This window comes from Ursus maritimus, unplaced genomic scaffold, assembly GCF_017311325.1.
Source record: "Ursus maritimus isolate PB19 unplaced genomic scaffold, ASM1731132v1 scaffold_30, whole genome shotgun sequence".
Lineage (NCBI taxonomy): Eukaryota > Metazoa > Chordata > Mammalia > Carnivora > Ursidae > Ursus > Ursus maritimus.
Window position 1 is genome coordinate 2,744,131 of NW_024425564.1, and position 21,765 is coordinate 2,765,895.

Genomic DNA, 21,765 nt, shown 5'->3' on the forward strand with positions numbered 1-21,765 from the left:
TTGGTTTCATTGATTTCCTCTATTGTTTTTCTGTTCTCTATTTCATGTATCTCTGCTTTAATCTTTATTTCCTTCCTTCTGCTAGCTTTGGGTTTAGTTTGTTCTTCTCTTCCTACTTCCTTAAGTTGTAAAGTTGGGTTGTTGATTTGAGATCTTTCTCTCTTTTTTAATATGTGCTTTTTTGGTTATAAATTCCCTTGGCACTGCTTTTTCTGTATACCATATGTTGTGGTGTTGTATTTTTGTTTTCATTTATCCCCATGTATTTCTTAATTTCTCTTGTGACTTCTTCTTTGATCCATTTGTTGTTTAAGAGTGTGTTAATTTCCAAAAGAAGAAATAGAGGAGTTCCAAGATGGCGGAGGAGCAGGAGACCTAAAGTTTGTCTGGTCCCAGGAATCCAGCTAGGAGCTACCAAACCATTCTGAATACCTATGAATGCCACTGGAGAATGAGGAAAAGAGTAGCAGAAACTCTATGAACAGAAAAGTGACCAATTTCTGCAAGGAGGAGAAAAGGTGGGGAGTGGGGGACCCCTTTTCTCAGCTGGTCCCGAGTTGAGCTGGATAGGTACCAGACCAACCTGAACACCCATGGAATCAGCCTGAGACGCAGGGAAGATACATCTGGATCTCTACAAACGAACACTTCCAATGCTGAATATTGAGGTACGAAATGGGGAGCCGTGAACTGCACATATATCAGAAGATAAACGGAAGGGGAGGGAGCCAACATGCTTGGGTGCCGGGAAGTGGTAGCCACTTGCACTGGGGAGCAGGGGACTTGCGAGAGAGCAGACCGAGACCATGAGCCTGGGACCGCCTGCGACCAGACTGAAAACCGGCGCCCATAGTCGCGCGGCACACTGAAACAGGGAGCTCGGGAGCGCACGCGGGAACCGGGGGGCAGCTGGCAGTGTTAGAAGCTACAAAGGACAGGGTGCCTGGGTGGCTCAGTCGTTGCTGCCTGCCTTCGGCTCAGGGCGTGATCCTGGCATCTCTGCGATTGAGCCCCGCATCAGGCTCCTCCACTGGGGCCTGCTTCAATCCTCTCCCACTCCCCCTGCTTGTGTTCCCTCTCTCACTGGCTGCTCTCTCTCTGTCAAAGAACTGAATAAAATCTTTAAAAAAATAATAAAAGAAGCACAAGGGACAGAGATGCGCCCTGGAAGTGAGGGTTGAACACAGGCTGTGGGCCACACATCCTGGGACGCTGCAGGGTTTTCAGCAGCACCGACAGAAACAGAGTTAAAGTGGCCAAGAGAGCCTAGTGGAGAGCAGACTGCAATCTCTCTGTTCTGAGACGAGGTAGGATATGGCCATTGCTGCCTTACCTCAGAAGAGGCACAGCAAACCGCCAGGGAAAGCTGCCAGAGAACAAAAGCCCGGAAATACCGGCTCACATTGTGCCCATTCCCATCTCCCTCGCAGGGACGGGGCAACTCTACCCAAACACGGTGCATGAATATCAGTGCGCGGGCCCTCCCCCCAGAAGGTGGGCTAAAAAAATCAACAAGCCGACATCCCTAAAGTCCCTATAAAACAAGAGCACACTGCCTGGGTCCTGGTCAATAATTTGGGCTCTGGGCATCCCCGCAACCTTCCCCATTTAGAATGACAAGAAGGAAAAATCCCCCAGCAAAGAAAAGATAATGAGCCTGCGCTCTGCCCAGAACTGATGGATATGGATATAATCAAATTGTCAGAAACGGAGTTCAGAGTAACAATGGTCAAGATGATGTGTAGGCTTGAAAACAATATTAATGAAAATATTAATGAGAATATAGAATCTCTAAGGGCAGAAATGAGCGAGTCTGGCAGAAATTAAAAATGCTATGAATCAAATGCAGTCTAAACCAGACGCCTCTGACAGCCAGGGTAAATGAGGCAGAAGACGATAGTGAATTGGAGGATGGGATGATAGAAGAGAAAGTTAAAACAGAAACTTGCCTCAAAAAAATCCACTCAAGAATGTAGATTACGGAGATTACTGACTCAAGAAACGCTCCAATGTTAGAATAATATCGGATCCCCGAGGGGTGGAGAAAGAGAGAGGTCTGAAGAGAATTTGAACAAACTGTAGCTGAAACTCCCTAATCTGCCAAAGGAAATAAGCATCTGTGTCCAAGAGGCAGAAAGGACCCCTCCCAAGGTCGACCACAGCAAACCACGCCACGTCACGCATAGTGCATTTCACAAATATTAGATCCAATGATACAGTATTGAAAGCGGCCAGGGCAAGGAAATTTCTCACGTACAGGCAAAAATATTAGGATTACGCCAGACCTGTCTACACAGACATGGAATGAGAGAAAGGGTTGGGGGCATTTTTAAAGCTCTTTCAGAGAAAACATGCAGCCAAGGATCCTTTATCCAGCAAGGCTGTCATTCAGAACTGATGGAGAGATAAGGACCTTCCAGAATCGCCAGTCACTGAGCCAATTTCGTAACTAAGAAACCAGCTCTACAGGGGAGATATTAAGGGGATTCTATAAAAGTAGAAAGGCCCCAAGAGTGATACAGAACAGAAAATTACAATCTATAGAAACCAAGACTTCACAGGAAACAGACATTATTAAAATCATCTCTCTCAATAATCGCCTCAATGTGAATGGACTAAATGCTCCCATAAACGCCATAGGGTTGCAGACTGGATAAAAAGACATGACCCATCCATTTGCTGCTATAAGAGACTCATTTTGAACCTAAAGATACATCCAGGCTGAAAGTGAAGGGATGGAAAACCATTTTTCATGCCAATGGACCTCAAAAGAAAGCTGGGATAGCAATTCTCTATCAGAAGATTAGATTTTTAAAACTAAAAACTGTTGTTAGAGATACAGAAGGACACTATTATTTTTAAAAGATGTATCACACAAGTGGATATGACAATTATAAATATCTATGCCCCAACAGGGGAGCAGCTAGATACATAAGCCAACTCTTAACCAGAATAAAGACATATAGATAATAATATGTTAATAGTAGGGGACTCAACACTCTGCTCCTCAGCAATAGACAGATCACCTAGCAGAAATCAACAGAGAAACAAGAGCTTTGAATGACGTACTGGACCAGATGGACCTCATAGATATATATATAACACTACACCCCAGAACAACAGAATACTCATTCTTTCGAATGCACATGGAACTTTCTCCAGAATAGACCCATATACTGGGTCACAAAACAGGTCTCAACCAATACCAAAAGACTGGAGATCATTCCCTGCATATTCTCAGACCACATGCTTTGAAACTGGAACTCAATCACAAGGAAAATTTGAAGAAACTCAAACACTTGGAAACTAAGAACCATCCTGCTCAAAAATGATTGGGTAAACCAGGAAATTAAAATCAGGTTTAAACAATTTTTGAGACCAATGAGAATGAAACACAGTCCAAAAACCGTGGGACATTGCAAAGGTGGTCCTAAGGAAAATACATAGCCATCCAAGCTCACTCAAAAGAATAGAAAAAATCTAAAATGCAGTTTTTATATTCTCACCCTCAAGAAGCTGGAGCTGGAAAAGAAGAACAGGCCTAACCCATGCACGAGAAGCAGGTGATCAAGATTAGAGCAGAGATCAATGAATTAGAAACCAGGAGCACAGTGAATGCGATCAACAGAACTAGAAGCTGGTTCTTTGAAAGAAAATAAGATCGATAAGCCAATGGCCAGACTTATTCAAAAGAATAGAGAAAGGACCCAAAATAATAAAATTATGAATGAAAGGGGAGAGATCACAACCAACACCAATGAAATAGGAAGGATCATTAGAAACTTTTATCAATCAGCTTTATGCCAATAAATTAAACAACCTGGAAGAAATGGATGCCTTCCTGGAAACCTATAACAACAAAGACTGAAACAGGGAGAAATTGATTTTTTTAAACAGAACCGATTAATTATGAAGAGATTGAAGCAGTGATCAAAAACCTCCCCAAAACAAGAGTCCAGGGCTTGACGGATTCCCTGGAATTCTACCAAACATTCAAGAAGAAATAATACCTTTTCTCCTGAAGCTTTTCAAAAATAGAAACAGAAGGAAAACTACCAAACCCATTCTATGAGAGTATTACCTTGATTCCCAAACCAGGCAAAGACCCCATCAAAAGGAGAATTACAGACCGATTTCCCTGATGAATATGGACAATAAAGTTCTCAACGAGATCCTAGTTAATAGGATCCAAAAGTACATTAAAAGGATTATCCATCAAGACCAAATGGGATTCATCCGTGGATGCAAGGGTGGTTCAACATTCAATGTGATCAGTGTGATAGATCATATCAACAAGAAAAGAGTCAAGAACCATATGATCCTCTCAACTGATAAAAGAAAAGCATTTGACAAAATACAGCATCCTTTCCTGATTAAAACCCTTAGGTATAGGGATAAGGGTACATTCCTCAATCCATAAAACCATCTATGAAAGTCTACAGCAAGTATCATTCTCAACGGGGAAAAGCTGAAAGCCTTTCCCTTTAGGTCAGAACACGACAAGGATGCCACTCTCGCCATTATTATTCAACTAGTAATAGAAGTCCTTGCAACAGCAATCAGACAACAAAAAGGAATAAAAGGTATTCAAATTGGCAAAGAAGAAGTCAAACTGTCTCTCTTCACAGATGACATGATACTCTATATGGAAAACCCAAAAGACTCCACCCTCAAATTACTAGAACTCATAGAATAATTCAGTAATGTGGCAGGATACAAAATCAATGCTCAGAAATCAGTTGCATTTCTATACACGAACAATAAGACTGAAGAAAGAGAAATTAGGGAATCAATTCCATTTACAATAGCACCAAAAATCATATGATATCTCATAATTAACTTAACAGAGAGGTAAAGGATCTATATTCTAGAACTACAGAACACTGATGAAAGACATTGAAGAAGACACAAAAGATGGAAAACATCCATGCTCATGATCGAAGAATAAACATAGTTAACATGTCTATGCTACCCAGAGCAATCTACACTTTCAATGCCATCCCGATCAAAATACCAATGACATTTTTCAAAGAACTGGAACAAACAGCCCTTAAATTTGTGTGGAACCAGAAAAGGGCCCTTCGAATTGTCAAGCTGCGCGAACTGTTGAAAAGTGAAAACAAGCTGGGGCATCACAATGCCGGATTTAAGCTGAGTACACAAAGTTGTGATCACGAAGACAGCATGCTACTGGCACAAACAGACACATAGACCAATTTTGTTTTTCCTTTTCAACAGTTCCTTGGCAATTCGGGGCCTTTTCTGGTTCCACACAAATTTAAGGGCTGTTTGTTCCAGTTCTTTGAAAAATGTCATTGGTATTTTGATCGGGATGGCATTGAAAGTGTAGATTGCTCTGGGTAGCATAGACATGTTAACTATGTTTATTCTTCCGATCCATGAGCATGGGATGTTTTTCCATCTTTTGTGTCTTCTTCAATGTCTTTCATCAGTGTTCTGTAGTTCTAGAATATAGATCCTTTACCTCTCTGTTAAGTTAATTATGAGATATCATATGATTTTTGGTGCTATTGTAAATGGAATTGATTCCCTAATTTCTCTTTCTTCAGTCTTATTGTTCGTGTATAGAAATGCAACTGATTTCTGAGCATTGATTTTGTATCCTGCCACATTACTGAATTGCTCTATAACTTCTACTAGTTTGGGAGTGGCTTCTTTTGGGTTTTCCATATAGAGTATCATGTCATCTGCGAAGAGAGACAGTTTGACTTCTTCTTTGCCAATTTGAATACCTTTTATTCCTTTTTGTTGTCTGATTGCTGTTGCAAGGACTTCTAGTACTATGTTGAATAATAATGGCGAGAGTGGGCATCCTTGTCGTGTTCCTGACCTAAAGGGAAAGGCTTTCAGCTTTTCCCCGTTGAGAATGATACTTGCTGTAGACTTTTCATAGATGGTTTTTATGGATTGAGGAATGTACCCTCTATCCCTATACTCTGAAGGGTTTTAATCAGGAAAGGATGCTGTATTTTGTCAAATGCTTTTTCTTTATCAGTTGAGAGGATCATATGGTTCTTGACTCTTTTCTTGTTGATATGATCTATCACACTGATCAATTTGTGAATGTTGAACCACCCTTGCATCCCACGGATGAATCCCATTTGGTCTTGATGGATAATCCTTTTAATGTACTTTTGGATCCTATTAACTAGGATCTCGTTGAGAATTTTTGTGTCCATATTCATCAGGGAAATCGGTCTGTAATTCTCCTTTTTGATGGGGTCTTTGCCTGGTTTGGGAATCAAGGTAATACTGGCCTCATAGAATGGGTTTGGTAGTTTTCCTTCTGTTTCTATTTTTTGAAAAGCTTCAGGAGAAAAGGTATTATTTCTTCTTTGAATGTTTGGTAGAATTCCCCAGGGAATCCGTCAAGCCCTGGACTCTTGTTTTTGGGGAGGTTTTTGATCACTGCTTCAATCTCTTCATAATTAATCGGTCTGTTTAAAAAATCAATTTCTCCCTGTTTCAGTCTTTGTTGTTTATAGGTTTCCAGGAAGGCATCCATTTCTTCCAGGTTGTTTAATTTATTGGCATAAAGCTGTTGATAAAAGTTTCTAATGATCCTTCCTATTTCATTGGTGTTGGTTGTGATCTCTCCCCTTTCATTCATAATTTTATTATTTTGGGTCCTTTCTCTATTCTTTTGAATAAGTCTGGCCAGTGGCTTATCGATCTTATTTATTCTTTCAAAGAACCAGCTTCTAGTTCTGTTGATCTGCTCCACTGTGCTCCTGGTTTCTAATTCATTGATCTCTGCTCTAATCTTGATCACCTGCCTTCTCGTGCATGGGTTAGGCCTGTTCTTCTGTTCCAGCTCCAGCTTCTTGAGGTGAGAATATAAAAACTGCATTTTAGATTTTTCTATTCTTTTGAGTGAGGCTTGGATGGCTATGTATTTTCCCCTTAGGACCACCTTTGCAATGTCCCACAGGTTTTGGACCGATGTGTTTTCATTCTCATTGGTCTCCAGAAATTGTTTAAACTGATTTTTAATTTCCTGGTTTACCCAATCATTTTTGAGCAGGATGGTTCTTAGTTTCCAAGTGTTTGAGTTTCTTCCAAATTTTTCCTTGTGATTGAGTTCCAGTTTCAAAGCATGTGGTCTGAGAATATGCAGGGAATGATCTCAGTCTTTTGGTATTGGTTGAGACCTGTTTTGTGACCCAGTATATGGTCTATTCTGGAGAAAGTTCCATGTGCATTCGAAAAGAATGAGTATTCTGTTGTTCTGGGGTGTAGTGTTATATATATATCTATGAGGTCCATCTGGTCCAGTACGTCATTCAAAGCTCTTGTTTCTCTGTTGATTTTCTGCTTAGGTGATCTGTCTATTGCTGAGAGCAGAGTGTTGAGGTCCCCTACTATTAACATATTATTATCTATATGTCTTTTTATTCTGGTTAAGAGTTGGCTTATGTATCTAGCTGCTCCCCTGTTGGGGGCATAGATATTTATAATTGTCATATCCACTTGATGGATACATCTTTTAAAAATAATATAGTGTCCTTCTGTATCTCTAACAACAGTTTTTAGTTTAAAATCTAATCTGTCTGATAGGAGAATTGCTATCCCAGCTTTCTTTTGAGGTCCATTGGCATGAAAAATGGTTTTCCATCCCTTCACTTTCAGCCTGGATGTATCTTTAGGTTCAAAATGAGTCTCTTATAGACAGCAAATGGATGGGTCATGTCTTTTTATCCAGTCTGCAACCCTATGGCGTTTATGGGAGCATTTAGTCCATTCACATTGAGAGCGATTATTGAGAGAGATGATTTTAATAATGTCATGTTTCCTGTGAAGTCTTGGTTTCTATAGATTGTAAATTTCTGTTCTGTATCACTCTTGGGGCCTTTCTACTTTTATAGAATCCCCCTTAATATCTCCTGTAGGGCTGGTTTCATGGTTACGAAATTGGTCAGTGACTGGCGATTCTGGAAGGTCCTTATCTCTCCATCAGTTCTGAATGACAGCCTTGCTGGATAAAGGATCCTTGGCTGCATGTTTTTCTCTGAAAGAGCTTTAAAAATGCCCCCCCAACCCTTTCTCTCATTCCATGTCTGTGTAGACAGGTCTGACGTAATCCTAATATTTTTGCCTTTGTACGTGAGAAATTTCCTTGCCCTGGCCGCTTTCAATACTGTATCATTGGATCTAATATTTGTGAAATGCACTATGACGTGACGTGGCGTAGGTTTGCTGTGGTCGACCTTGGGAGGGGTCCTTTCTGCCTCTTGGACACAGATGCTTATTTCCTTTGGCAGATTAGGGAAGTTTTCAGCTACAGTTTGTTCAAATATCTCTTCTAGACCTCTCTCTTTCTCCACCCCCTCGGGGATGCCGATGATTCTAACATTGGAACGTTTTCTTGAGTCAGTAATCTCCCGTAATCTACATTCTTGAGATTGGATTTTTTTGAGGCAAGTTTCTGTTTTAACTTTCTCTTCTATCATCCCATCCTCCAATTCACTAATTCGTCTTCTGCCTCATTTACCCTGGCTGTCAGAGCGTCTAGTTTAGACTGCATTTGATTCATAGCATTTTTAATTTCTGCCAGACTCGCTCTCATTTCTGCCCTTAGAGATTCTATATTCTCATTAATATTTTCATTAATAGTTTTTTCAAGCCTACACATCATCTTGACCATTGTTACTCTGAACTCCGTTTCTGACAATTTGGTTATATCCATATCCATCAGTTCTGTGGCAGAGGCCACAGACTCATTATCTTTTCTTTGCTGGGGGGGATTTCTCCTTCTTGTCATTCTAATGAGGAGAGGTTGCGGGGATGCCCAGAGCCCAAATTATTGACCAGGACCCAGGCAGTGTGCTCTTGTTTTATAGGGACTTTAGGGATGTCGGCTTGTTGATTTTTTTAGCCCACCTTCTGGGGGAGGGGCCTGCCGCACTGATATTCATGCAACCGTGTTTGGGTAGAGTTGCCCCGTCCCCTGCGAGGGGGGATGGGAATGGGCACAATGTGAGCCGGTATTTCCGGGCTTTTGTTCTCTGGCAGCTTTCCCTGGCGGTTTGCTGTGCCTCTTCTGAGAGTAAGAGCAGCAATGGCCATATCCTAGCCTCGTCTCAGAACAGAGAGATTGCAGTCTGCTCTCCACTGAGCTCTCTTGGCCACTTTAACTCTGTTTCTGTCGGTGCTGCTGAAAACCCTGCAGCGTCCCAGGATGTGTGGCCCACAGCCTGTGTTCCAGCCCTCACTTCCAGGGCCGGCACATCTCTGTCCCTTGTGCTTCTTTTATTATTTTTTTTAAAGATTTTATTCAGTTCTTTGACAGAGAGAGAGAGACAGCCAGTGAGAGAGGGAACACAAGCAGGGGGAGTGGGAGAGGATGAAGCAGGCCCCCAGTGGAGGAGCCTGATGCGGGGCTCAATCGCAGAATGCCAGGATCACGCCCTGAGCCGAAGGCAGACGCTTAACGACTGAGCCACCCAGGCACCCCTGTCCTTTGTGCTTCTAACACTGCCAGCTGCCCCCGGTTCCCGCGTGCGCTCCCGAGCTCCCTGTTTCAGTGTGCTTCGCGCGCACTATGGAGCGCCGGTTTTCAGTCTGGTCGCAGGCGGTCCCAGGCTCATGGTCTCGGTCTGCTCTCTCGCAAGTCCCGCCTGCTCCCCAGTGCAAGTGGCTACCACTTCCCGGCACCCAAGCATGTTGGCTCCCTCCCCCTTCCGTTTATCTTCTGATATATGTGCACGGATTCACGGCTCCCCATTTCGTACCTCAATATTCAGCATTGGAAGTGTTCGTTTGTAGAGATCCAGATGTATCTTCCTGCGTCTCAGGCTGATTCCATGGGTGTTCAGGTTGGTCTGGTACCTATCCAGCTCAACTCGGGACCAGCTGAGAAAGGGGTCCCCTACTCCCCCGCCACCTTTTCTCCTCCTTGCAGAAAGTGGTCACTTTTCTGTTCATAGAGTTTCTGCTACTCTTTTCCTCATTCTCCAGTGGCATTCATAGGTATTCAGAATGGTTTGGTAGCTCTCTAGCTGGATTCCTGGGACCAGACAAACTTTAGGTCTCCTGCTCCTCCGCCATCTTGGAACGCCTCTATTTCTTCTTTTGGAAATTAACACACTCTTAAACAACAAATGGATCAAAGAAGAAGTCACAAGAGAAATTAAGAAATACATGGGGATAAATGAAAACAAAAATACAACACCACAACATATGGTATACAGAAAAAGCAGTGCCAAAGGGGGAATTTATAACCAAAAACGCACATATTAAAAAAAAGAGAGAGAGAAAGATCTCAAATCAACAACCCAACTTTACAACTTAAGGAAGTAGGAAGAGAAGAACAAACTAAACCCAAAGCTAGCAGAAGGAAGGAAATAAAGATTAAAGCAGAGATACATGAAATAGAGAACAGAAAAACAATAGAGGAAATCAATGAAACCAAAAGTTGGTTCATTAAAAAGATCAACAAAACTTGTCAGTTTGTCAACCTTTAGCTAGATGTACTCAGACGAAAAGGGAGAAGATCGTAGCGGAAATTAAAATGAGGATATCACTACCAATTCTACAGAAATAAAGAGGACTATAACAGACTACTATGAACAACTATGTGCCAACAAATTTGATAACACAGATGAAATGGAAAATTCCTAGAAACACAAAATCTACCAACACTAGATCATGAAGAAACAAAATCCAAATAGACCTATAACTAGGAAGGAGATTGAATCAGTAATCCAGAATATCCCCATAAAGAAAAGCTCTGAACGTGATGGCTTCATAGGTGAATTCAACCAGGCATTTAAAGAAGAACTAATATCAATCCTTTTCAAACTTTTCCAAAATATATGTATAACAGCAGCATTATTCACAATAGCTAAAATGTGTAAGAAACTGTAAGTGTCCATCAATGGGCACTATGTTGAGTGGACTACCCAGTCACAAAAAGACAAACACTGTATGATTCTACTCGTATGGGGTGCTTAGAGTAGTCCAAATCGTCAAAACAGAAAGGAGAATGGTGGTTGCCAGCAATGGGGGAGGGGGGAAATGGAGAGTTATCAGTTAACTGGATTAATACAGTTTCAGTTTTACAAGATGAAAGAGTGCCAGGCATGGATGGTGGAGGTGGTTACACATTATGGTACACTTAAAAATGGATAAGATGGTAGATTTCATGTTATGCATATTTACCACAATAAAAAAAAATGGGGGGGACTACAGGAGGGAAGTTATGGGTAGAATGGAAAGTAATTTGTACAAAGGACAATGACTAAATTTATACCCTGAAGGATTTGAGTGAGAATAGAAGGGAATTCATTGAGCTTTTTAGCTCTAAACCATCTTTGATGTGCTATCTGCCTGTTGCTTATCCACTGGTACGGTCTCTAACAGCGTAGATGAGCCATTTTCCATCAATCTTTGTGGCTTGCCTGTCCTGTTTGTTGCTATTGCTACATGTCAAAAACGTTGACCTAGAAGATAAAAGAGCACGTTCTCGCAATGGCTTTTGTAACCTGGCTGGGTTTGCTTGAGGTTTGGGCAGGCTGCTGCCTAGGTTGCTCTTCTTATCTCTTATTGTTATTTAAAAAAAAAATAAAGGGGTCAGGCCAGCCGCCCCATATAATAAGGGTGGCGTGGGGGAAGGGTCAATAAGTCGTTCCTGCTATCTAGGAATAATTCCACCATTTTATTCCAGGTTCCTGTTTCCTGTGACACCAGATTTGAACATTCTTCCTGAACTTATTTTAGAAGCCTTCTCCTTAGCTTTAGTGAGCTCCTCTCTGCTCATATTTCTGGGCAAGAAGATTGCCAGTTACCATCACTACCGTGTGAATTCCAACCAGGTGAGATGACAGGCCTTTCTCTTATTTTCTCTGACCCTTACGTCTTTGTTTTCTGATCTGAGCCTCCTGCTAACATGAAGACTGCACTCTTGGTAACCAGAGAGTCAGTGGGACTGTAATGTGAATTATAATTACCAAAGGATTTTTGAGGAGTGTGGCATACTTAACTTTGAAGTCACTTAAATTAACATGAGTGTTATTCCCCCAGAACAGCTATGGTGTAGGGAGGCAAGAAGATAACATATGGCATCGTGTTGTTAAGCTAGCAGAAATCCTCTCCTCTTAATTTTATCTTTCTTCCCAGGTCCTTAGGACTCAACCACATACTGAGGCACAATAAGGAACGGGCATATCAAAGCCAGGCTACTAACATAATTACATAAATACATAATTACAATTTCTCTCCCAGAAACGGTCCTTCTTTGTTTGTTTGTTTAATCTCCCGACTCTTCTAAGTTTGGCCCTTTTCCTAGAACTCCAAAGAGAAATGTGGAGGCAAGACGTGCCCCACTTTGATTTTGAGATAGTATATAAGGGAGGGGAAATACAGTACCATGTTTCCCTCTGCCATTCTAAGTCCCAGTAATCACGGGAAAGGGAATAATAAGACAAAAAGTTCATTTCTCACTTTGAAAAAGTGCTTTTCTTATGTTGGCTAATGAAAATGAAGATTCAAGTTAACCCAGGAATCAGATTTGCTGTCCTTTTGTTCTAAGAATATTTCAGTGTTGTCTGAAGTGACGGAAACAATCTCACTGACATACGTAAGAAATAGACAGCATACCTTGAGTTCGAACTCAAACCTGCATTCTTCAACAAACAGTGGGCCAAATGGGTTTGCCGTTCCTTTACAGGATTTAATAGCCATCGGTCTCTGCAATGTCGTCAGCTCGTTTTTCAGATCTTGTGTGTTTACTGGTGCTATTATCAGGACTATTATCCAAGATAAGTCTGGAGGAAGACAACAGGTATGTTGGAATAGAATTTTATCTCTAATATAAAACATATTTATATCTATTCATATGTATATTCATAGAAGAGTATTTATTAGTTTAATCATGTTGCTGCTTTATTTTTCTTAAGATTACAATTATTTATTTGAGAGAGAGAGTGAGCGAGAGAAAGCATGAGCAGGGGGAAAGGGCAGAAGGAGAGGGAGAAGCAGACTCCCACTAAGCAGGGAGCCTAAGGTGGGGCTCAATCCCAGGACCCTGATATCAAGACCTGAGCCGAAGGCAGATGCTTAACTGACTGAGCCACCCGGGTGTTCCATGTTGCTGCTTTAGTGTTATGTTTGTTAGGGAAGATCTCTTGGAGGAACTTGGATTTCACACTTGTCTAAATTTTTGCTTAGACTTTTGTCTTAAAAGCTATTTGTCAATGTAGAACTTGAAAGTCAGTTTCTATAGAAATATTATTCTATGTGAGAGGTTTCTATGTATTAGCCCATAAAAACCCATTTTCCATGTAACATCCCCCAAAGAATAATATTTCAGGTAAACTAACCAGCACCTCTTAACGTTGTTTTCCGTGGAAGGATATATGCCCAGTCCTCGTCTGAGAAAGCAAATAATACAACTTCCCATCCTAGAGGTAGAACTAGAAACTTTCCTAGCTTCCTCAAGGGGCATGGCAAGAGGCTTTCATGATAGAGAGTAAAGCCTTTGTCAAGATGAGCCTAGAGAATTTATGACTGTTCTGCCTTTGAATATGAGCAAATTATCTAGGTCAGATTCTCTTCGGGTATGCCGAATTAGTAAACTAAATGTGAGGGTCGGAGGGCAGCGGGAAGGGAGGAATGATGGTAGAGAAGGCTCTAAAGGCCAGCTCTTTGTCTAATTGCAGGCATGAGATTCTGTGAGTCCAATGTCCACGGGTTCTGAACTGACTAGATAGAAATTCAGCTCTGCCACATGGGAGGTGTCCCTGCTCAGCTCTGCAGCATGATGAAATGTCAGAGAACTATCAGAATCAAAACTGGAGTAAGCCCAGAGAATGGGTCAGGGTTCAGAGGGCAGTGACGGAGGTCAACAATGAGCTTAGGCCACAGACACGTGGTAGAAACTAAAATGTCAGATGAATAGACACTATACTTTAATGGGGGAAGAGAAGTGTCCCCATCCATGGGTAAATAGAGGTGAAATGTAAGGTGAAAGCCAATGAAAGCAGGGGAAGAGAGCCTGGTCTAGAGTAAGACCATGTAATGTCACTTCACATGGACTTGGTTTTGTCACAGAGCTTCTGCCAGACACACTGGTCTGTAAGGTGTATTCTTTTCCACCACCCTTGGACAGAAAGAAGGAAGGTGGGCTCTGTGAAAAAGGAGGATGTTCTCTGCACATTTGTACAAACGTTCAAGTCAAAAGGAGAGGATTTCATGATAAGAAGCGGAAATGGGGGCACCTGGGTGGCTCAGTCGTTAAGCGTCTGCCTTCGGCTCAGGGCGTGATCCTGGCGTTATGGGATCGAGCCCCGCGTCAGGCTCCTCCGCTGGGAGCCTGCTTCTTCCTCTCCCACTCCCCCTGCTTGTGTTCCCTCTCTCGCTGGCTGTCTCTCTCTCTCTGTTGAATGAATAAATAAAATCTTTTAAAAAAAAAAAGTGCCATAAATACTACAAGAAGGAAACAGATGGAGGAAGTGGACTTTCATGGATTACTGAAAGAAGGTTAGGATTAGGGCACCCGGGAGGCTCAGTCAGTGAAGCGTCTGCCTTCGGCTCAGGTCATGATCCTGGGGTCTTGGGATCGAGCCCCATGTCAGGCTCCACGCTCGGCAGGGAGTCGGTTTGAGATTCTCTCCCTCTCCCTTTGCTCTTCCCCCACTTGGTCTCTCTCTCTCCCTCTCTCTCTCTCAAATAAATAAAATCTTCAAAAAATAAAAAACAGAAAGAAAGAAGGTTAGGCTACAGATAGATAGAAGGAAGGAAGAAGGGGTTCGGTTCAGCCTGAGTCGTGTTTAGCCTGTCGGACAAAGTGCCCACATCAGAGGCAGCCTGGGGCTCTCATTCTATTTTCTGCTGCTGCTGCATTGTTCTCCTGCGCCGCCCATTTCCCTACCAATGACTCTCCCTGCAGGGCAGTGACGCTTCTTGGAGGGGCATTCTCCTAGGGATGCTGGTCAGCCCTTCCCTGAGACCCTAATTTGCCCAGTAAATCACTGGTTTGAGCAGAGAATGCCAGTTGGCCCGTGGCCGTGGAGGCACTGGGGCTCCCCAGCCTCCATTCTGAGTTTCTGATTTGGATAAGCAAGGGCCTCTGAGATTCATTCAGCCCTCTCTATCCCACAGCAGTGGGGTATTCTCTCTATCCCTCCTCTCTGGGGATTTTTGAGTCACTTTGCCTGAGAACACCCTCATTTCTTCGAAGTTCCTCAGGACTATAGGAGAGAGAAGCTAGGGGGCTGGCTCTGTACCTCTCAGACCTGACCTGCCACCAAAGGCCACTTTATTATTTTTTTTCAATCTGGATTTCACTGTAATTTTCCTTGTCTAGAACCCAGTTATCTTCACTGGTTACAGCAAAATCTATTGGATCTGCCAGCCGTGGCCGGGGCCTACAGTGTTGGCAGGCCAGGGCAGAGGGATGTGAAGAGCCCCAGACCTGTGGTCAGTTGGACTGTCCCCCACTCCGTCTTCTGGCTCATCTCATTCTGACCACTGGGTTTCCCTGTCCTCCATGATTGCACTCCTTTCCTTGTTCCCTGCTTTCCAAGGACTGGCCTTCTTGCCATGTCCCCAGGCCCTCAGAACTGCTTAAAAAATTATTATTATAAAAGAAAGAAAAGAAAGAAATAATAAGAGAAAGAAATGTGTTGTGTTCTTCTTAGAGGAAGCAAATGGGGCAGCTGGAGAGAGCCTAGATGTTGGAGTCAGCGGTTCCTAGATGACCTTTGGCAAGTTACTTTTGCTTTTTGAGGCTCTAGTCCTCATCTGTAAAATGATGATAAAGATAACTTTTCAGTTATGAGAATTAAATTACATGATAATAATGCCTATCATAGCGCCTGTCACTTAAGAGGTTCCAAAACTGTAGCTTCTACCCCAGGTCCCTAGGGCCCTGACCAGTGCTAGGCAGTCTGCTCTTCAACTTCATGGAACCCACTGTGTATGGAGTAATTGGTGTCTGAGGTCCGTCTGTTGATAGCGGCTGTGGCTCGTGGGAACTCACAGTGCCTTGAATACCCGAAGAGAAGGCAGAGTCTGTTTTTGTTCAAGAAAACCTGAGAAAGCGATGGAAAATGAGAGCAAAATAGCAAAATATGCACAAGTTGTAAAGTTCTACAAGGTTGCTGTCTTTAGACCCTGTTCAGACGCTGAGTCTGAGATTCTGAGAGCCATCAAGCATCCTCCTAAAGCCTGATGCCCTCGAGGATGGCCCTCAGATCCCAAAGTCCACTCCTTTGCGTGCACAGCCGAGGGAGACACAATTATTGGCAGGCCTCCCAAGCCTCTCTCAGCAGCAAGTTTTATGGGATTCAGCGTCTGATTTGTACTCATTTAAATATTTAGGTTTTGCGCAGCTTTTTTTTAGCATCTGCATATCTTTGTTTCCTTCAATCAGAAGAACTTGGAGAAAAGAAGCGGTAGGTAGGTCAAGCCTACCCAGGGACGCCAAAAAACCAAAACACCGAACCCAAACAAAACAAAACAAACAACAAAAAAGAAGTGGTAGGAAGGAAAAGTCCTGATGTATTTTCCTGTGCTAATCAAAGTAGAGTTTCTACGGCGCCAACAAAGATCATCCAAAGGGACACCCTTATACTAGATCCCGCAACGGGCTGATGAGTTCATTGGCTGGAGGGGCTTCTGGTCTCATTACCTGTTTCAGTTCTACGGGGTATAAAATGCTTGTCCATAGAACTCCCTATGTTTCCGTTGTCGTGGTGCATTTTCCTGAATCCTCCCATCAACACCACCGTCGCGTGGCGTCAGCTGCGAAGCAGCCGGAATGGGAAAAGAAGGAAGTAGGAAAATGATTTCCTTGCTATTACTTTCAGTGATGCATTTATATGCAAATAGCAGTGAGCAGCAAGAAGGAATCCAGGAGAAAGGTTTCTCTTTTGTTTTTTTCCACTCCTAAGAAATACAGAGAAAAATTAGAGAATCATTGCTGATCGGTCACGTAATGGTTTAGCTTTGAGGGACTCCCTCAGTTCTTGCTTGTTTCTGCCATTGTTCTGATTTGTGGTTTGTTTTATCTTCCCCCACACACAGCCCCCAACGCAGTGGGAGGTTATACTGCCTTGTATCGGTTTTTGTTATTAGGGGCTTAAAGCTTAAATGGTGATTTATCCCTGGGGGGCCATACTGAGTCCAAGTCTACCTCCAGAGAGCCTTGAGATTGTCAAGGAACCATGTCGCTCAGCTTGCTCTCTCTAGTTGCCAATCAGAACTACCACTTACCAAGCAACACTGCGCCCAGAATCATCCACCCAACTAGGATAGGACCCAGAGGGGCTATCTGCAGCCCTGACTCACATTTGTGACTTTTTTTATGGTAATGAAGCAGAGAAAAACTGAGGAACAGCAGAAATGATTATCATTGCAGTTTTAAGATGAAGCGCTTCTACGCTGTTCAATGGGAAGAGAGCGAGGGGGGAGGTCTTCACTGATAGGGGAAGCGCAAGGGTTGGGATTTTAGGGTGGACAGTGATGAGTCTACTAGGGCATTTCTAGACTGTTCCAGGAGGAGTTAAAGTTGGGAGGGACTGCAAGCCCGACCTTAGGAGACTCCAGATTTCACAGCGCAAAGCTAGGGCAATGAAGATGCAAATAGCCAAGACGATTTAGCACATTTCAGAAAGCATTCATGCATTCGTTCCACAAGTATTTCTTGAGTACCTAGTGTATGCTTCGCACTTTGACAAGTTCTGAAAATGTCAGTTCAACAAAAATGCACTTATGCTGGATGGTTACACTCAACTCCTTCTAAGAAAAAAAAATGAAGGCCTCGGTAGCAGACAGAGTCCAATACGTTCCTGATGGTCTCTCTCCAACTGGCTCTGTCTCCTCAGTTTGCATCTCTGGTAGGCGCAGGTGTGATGCTGCTTCTGATGGTGAAGATGGGACGCTTTTTCCACGAAATGCCAAATGTAAGTAGAACTGATAGATAACTGAGTGGAGAAAGATCAGATCTCCAGGTCGCATCTTGGTGGGACATTCACCTTGTCCCCAGTGGTTGCCCTGTCCTTCCTCTCATCCCTTCCCTTTAAAATAATAGCATCCACCTCACAGGATTGAGAGTTAAATAAGGTAATGTTTATAATATAGAGAGAACAGCGTTGAGCTAATCGTAAGTGCTCGAGAAATATTAGGTATTATTGTTACGAGTCTCATTCTCATTAATCTTCTTTTTATTGCTTAAGCTATAAAGTAAGTTTTATAAGTAAGGATGCAGTTCAAGATGACCGAAATAGACTTCAGATGCCAGAACGCCCCTCACCGACTCAGGCTTGGAAACTCATTGTGTATTCATGCCATCTGCTTTCCTAAGCCGTTTCCAGAAGGCCTTGTTCTGCATTTATATGAACTCAATCCCCCTATTATTGCCGCTCTGCCTGTGTGATTAGCTTACACTAGAAAGCAGGGTCTGAAAGTTGGTTTTTAACCCTGTTCAGCTGGGACGCCTCTATATAGTTGCCATTTCTTCCCTTTGCAAGAGACTGATCACCTTGCATTTAGAGACGTCAGGTGTGTTAATGATGGGCCGTCCTCAACTTGTTGTCCGTTACAATACAGATCAATGCTCAGTGACCACAGTTTCCTTGTAAATTTCCTTAATGTTCCCTTTCGCCATTTTTAGTTAGTGCTGAGGGAGGTGGGAAGAGGTTTCATGACTGGGGGAGCAGCTTGGTTACACACTGAGGTGGCAGTCCGTGAAGCTGGAGTGATTGTAAATGTTATCCCCATCCTTTTGAACACCTCCGTCCCACCTGGTAAATATCAGGTCTTAGAAGAGCAGGACCCCCTCAAGGCTCCTGCTGCCTTCTGCTCCTGTGATTCAGAGATCTTGGAACTCAGCCCCCGAATCTATGCATGGAAGGTGGGATTAAGCTTGTATTTATCACACAAGCTGTCCTCTGATTCCCAGCAGAAGTCATCTCCAGAATTTAGCTTCTGTAGCAAGGTGCTATAACTCTTAGACTCTATTTTAGGAGAGCCGCTCACTCATTCACTTTGAACAGTGATGGGGTTTTTTTCTGTATAGCTAGAAGAATCAGAATTGTTTTAAAAGCTGCAAACAAATAAAAATCTTTCAGAATTCAGTAATGGCACTTCTTTATTATAAATACGTTGGGGACAGAACAGCCATTGCTTTTGGCTCACCATGTTATGTCACGTCATTTTTATAGCATCTAGTTAGGATGTTTCTGGATGAGAAGATGTGAACACCGTCTGATCAGTGGAATAGCTGAACTGCTATAATAACGGTGGTCTATGAGTATTAAACTATGAATGATCTCTTCCTTCCTTGAGAGATTATGGATAGCTGGTTATAAAATTCTTATTGGAGTAATTGGTGGCACGTCCTGGCTAGGATCTCAACCAGTTAGCAAGGGGACCGACACAATTTTTTTACAAACATGTTTCCCAATAATATTCTTCAATATTATTCCAATTTTGTGTAAAAAAAAATACATCGCACGTACCAAAATGTTAACAATGGTTATCTCTTGGATGATGGAAATTACATAAAAGTCTACTTTCTTCTTTACACGTGAGCATGTTTCACCTCATTATTCAGAAAGGCAACATTTTTATTATATATTGTTTTATGAAAAGATTTGCCAGAAATCTTGTGAAAACCCTATGAGGTGGAGTTTCTTTTCCTTTCCACCACATGTCCCTGCAAATTGCAGAACATTTAGAGATTCTTGACTGAAAAGAAGACGAAGATGGGAAAGAAGTGATGTCTGCTGACTTCATCTTTGCCCATCCCTCCTCTGCTGACCTACTGAGTCCATTGGTCACCGAGTCACCTCAGAAAACCAGAGTAAGCTTGGACCCAGCCATTCCTGGTGATAGGATCAGTTCTGATTCCCAGGCAGAGCATATCGAGGAGATGGCGAGGAAAGGGCTAAGAAATGTGAGGCTAGTGCAGGGACTTCATGAAAACAAGAAAATGTTTCTTAAAGTACATTAGATTCTGCTTGGAGGCCCTGATAATTTTTACATTTCTGAGTGGCATGGCTGACTTTTTTGTGGTTCCTTTGTGAAGATTTGGGAATGTTACTCCCGAAGGGAAAATGAAGCAGGGTTTACCTTTTCCCCATAGGCTGTGCTGGCTGGTATTATTCTGAGCAACATCCTACCCTACCTTGAAACCATTCACAACCTACCCACTCTGTGGAGGCAGAATCAATATGACTGTGTGAGTATGGGTGCACTGGCGGAGGTAGGGAAGGACCGAGGGAAAGGTTGGAAAGACGGAACGAGAACAGACGAAAGAGATCAGGGTGAAGGACGCTAGCGATTCTTTGATAACTAATACTCTAGCTTAAAAGGGGGGGAGCAGTGAAGGTTATTGGTGCGTAGAAATACTGAGACCTCATTCCAAAAACTATGCAAAAGTTATAAAAAGGAATCAAGCGGCTAGAGTTAGATACAAATCTAGTAAAAAGGGTTTGTCAGACTTGACATAGTTGAATGACTTTTAATCCAGTTAGCGTGAACACATTCCAGGAGAGGAGACACAAATCTTACTGAGAGAAGGCAGTGCCTTGCCAGGCAGACTAACCAATGGAACAGCATCCTTCCTTCGAGAGCACAGCACTGGGGACATGAAGGGGCAACAGCAAAGAGTAAAAGATGGGGGATGTAATATAATGAGAGGAGAAGGGCCCAGGAGAGGCAAAGAGACATGAAAGGGGATAGCTTTGGAATCCAGGTTCCTGAGGAGCTAAGAGAAGATGTGGTCCGGGACACAGGTGCCACTTTGGCCCAGGAGGAGGAATAGCACTTCCAAGAGGACCCAAGAGAATGAGGGACAGTTAAGTATGGATACTAAGTAACAAGTGGCAGGTAAAGGGGGAACTAAATATTTAAGGGAATTTGAGCCCATCCACTCTGCGAAGATGAGTCAGGTCGCCTGCCGAGAGTGATGGAGAAGGTGGCGGGGTAAGGGCTTGGAAAGTTGTTAAAGTTTCACCATAACCATGATAGGTCTTAAAACAGCAACTACCATTCATTTGGTGAGTGTTCTGGGTCGCTTTAGGATCAGTATTTCTAATCTCGACAAAGCCTGTAAAGTAGATATTGTCATCCCTATTCTGCACGTGAGGTTTCGAGAGAGAATCGAAGAGAGAAACAACCCAAGGATGCCTACGAGAGTTGCTAGACAGCCTTGGAACCCAATCATTTGTGATGGCGTCCGTCCATATGGCTGTGGAACGTGTGCTCTAAATCCCAGGCGTCGGGAGGGAGAGGAGGGGGAAGGGGAGTTGAGAGAGAGAACTGGTGGTTTTCTCAATTCTGCTTGTTGTCATGGTCTTCCCTCGCCCTTCTTCCCCCTTTTCCTAAGGTTATTTGGTTGGTGACGTTCATATCTGCCATTTTCCTGGGACTGGATGTTGGACTACTTGTGTCAGTAGCGTTTGCCTTCCTCATCATCACTGTTCGGTCGCACAGGTACTTTGTCTCGGGTCATAGGAGGCTGGCCGTGGTGAGGTAAGGCGATGACGACCTAAAAGCAAATACTTTTCCTTTCAGAACGAAGATTCTCCTCCTGGGCCAGATCCCTAACACCAACATTTATAGAAGCTTCAATGACTATCGGGAGGTAAGACTCCAGATCAGTCCCGCGCCTTTGCCCAAAGGCCTGGACCCGGCCTGCTGCTTTGTTTTTCCACAAAATCCCTTTGCTTTATTGGCTGCACAACAGATACGCATCGGCCAGGGCGGGAAAGGGAGGCGGGAAGGCAGAGGCAGGTGACC

General features: G+C 43.1%; 1 protein-coding gene across 1 annotated transcript in view; it reads left to right on the top strand.

Moving 5' to 3' along the window:
• Window positions 1-21,765, top strand: part of SLC26A8 (solute carrier family 26 member 8) — a 107,172-nt gene that overhangs the window by 71,785 nt on the left and 13,622 nt on the right. The window contains exons 8-13 of the mRNA XM_008693487.2: window positions 11,687-11,834; window positions 12,689-12,802; window positions 17,847-17,924; window positions 20,108-20,203; window positions 21,353-21,459; window positions 21,541-21,610. Of these exons, the coding sequence (XP_008691709.1) occupies window positions 11,687-11,834; window positions 12,689-12,802; window positions 17,847-17,924; window positions 20,108-20,203; window positions 21,353-21,459; window positions 21,541-21,610 (613 nt within the window). The remainder of the gene's footprint in view (window positions 1-11,686; window positions 11,835-12,688; window positions 12,803-17,846; window positions 17,925-20,107; window positions 20,204-21,352; window positions 21,460-21,540; window positions 21,611-21,765) is intronic.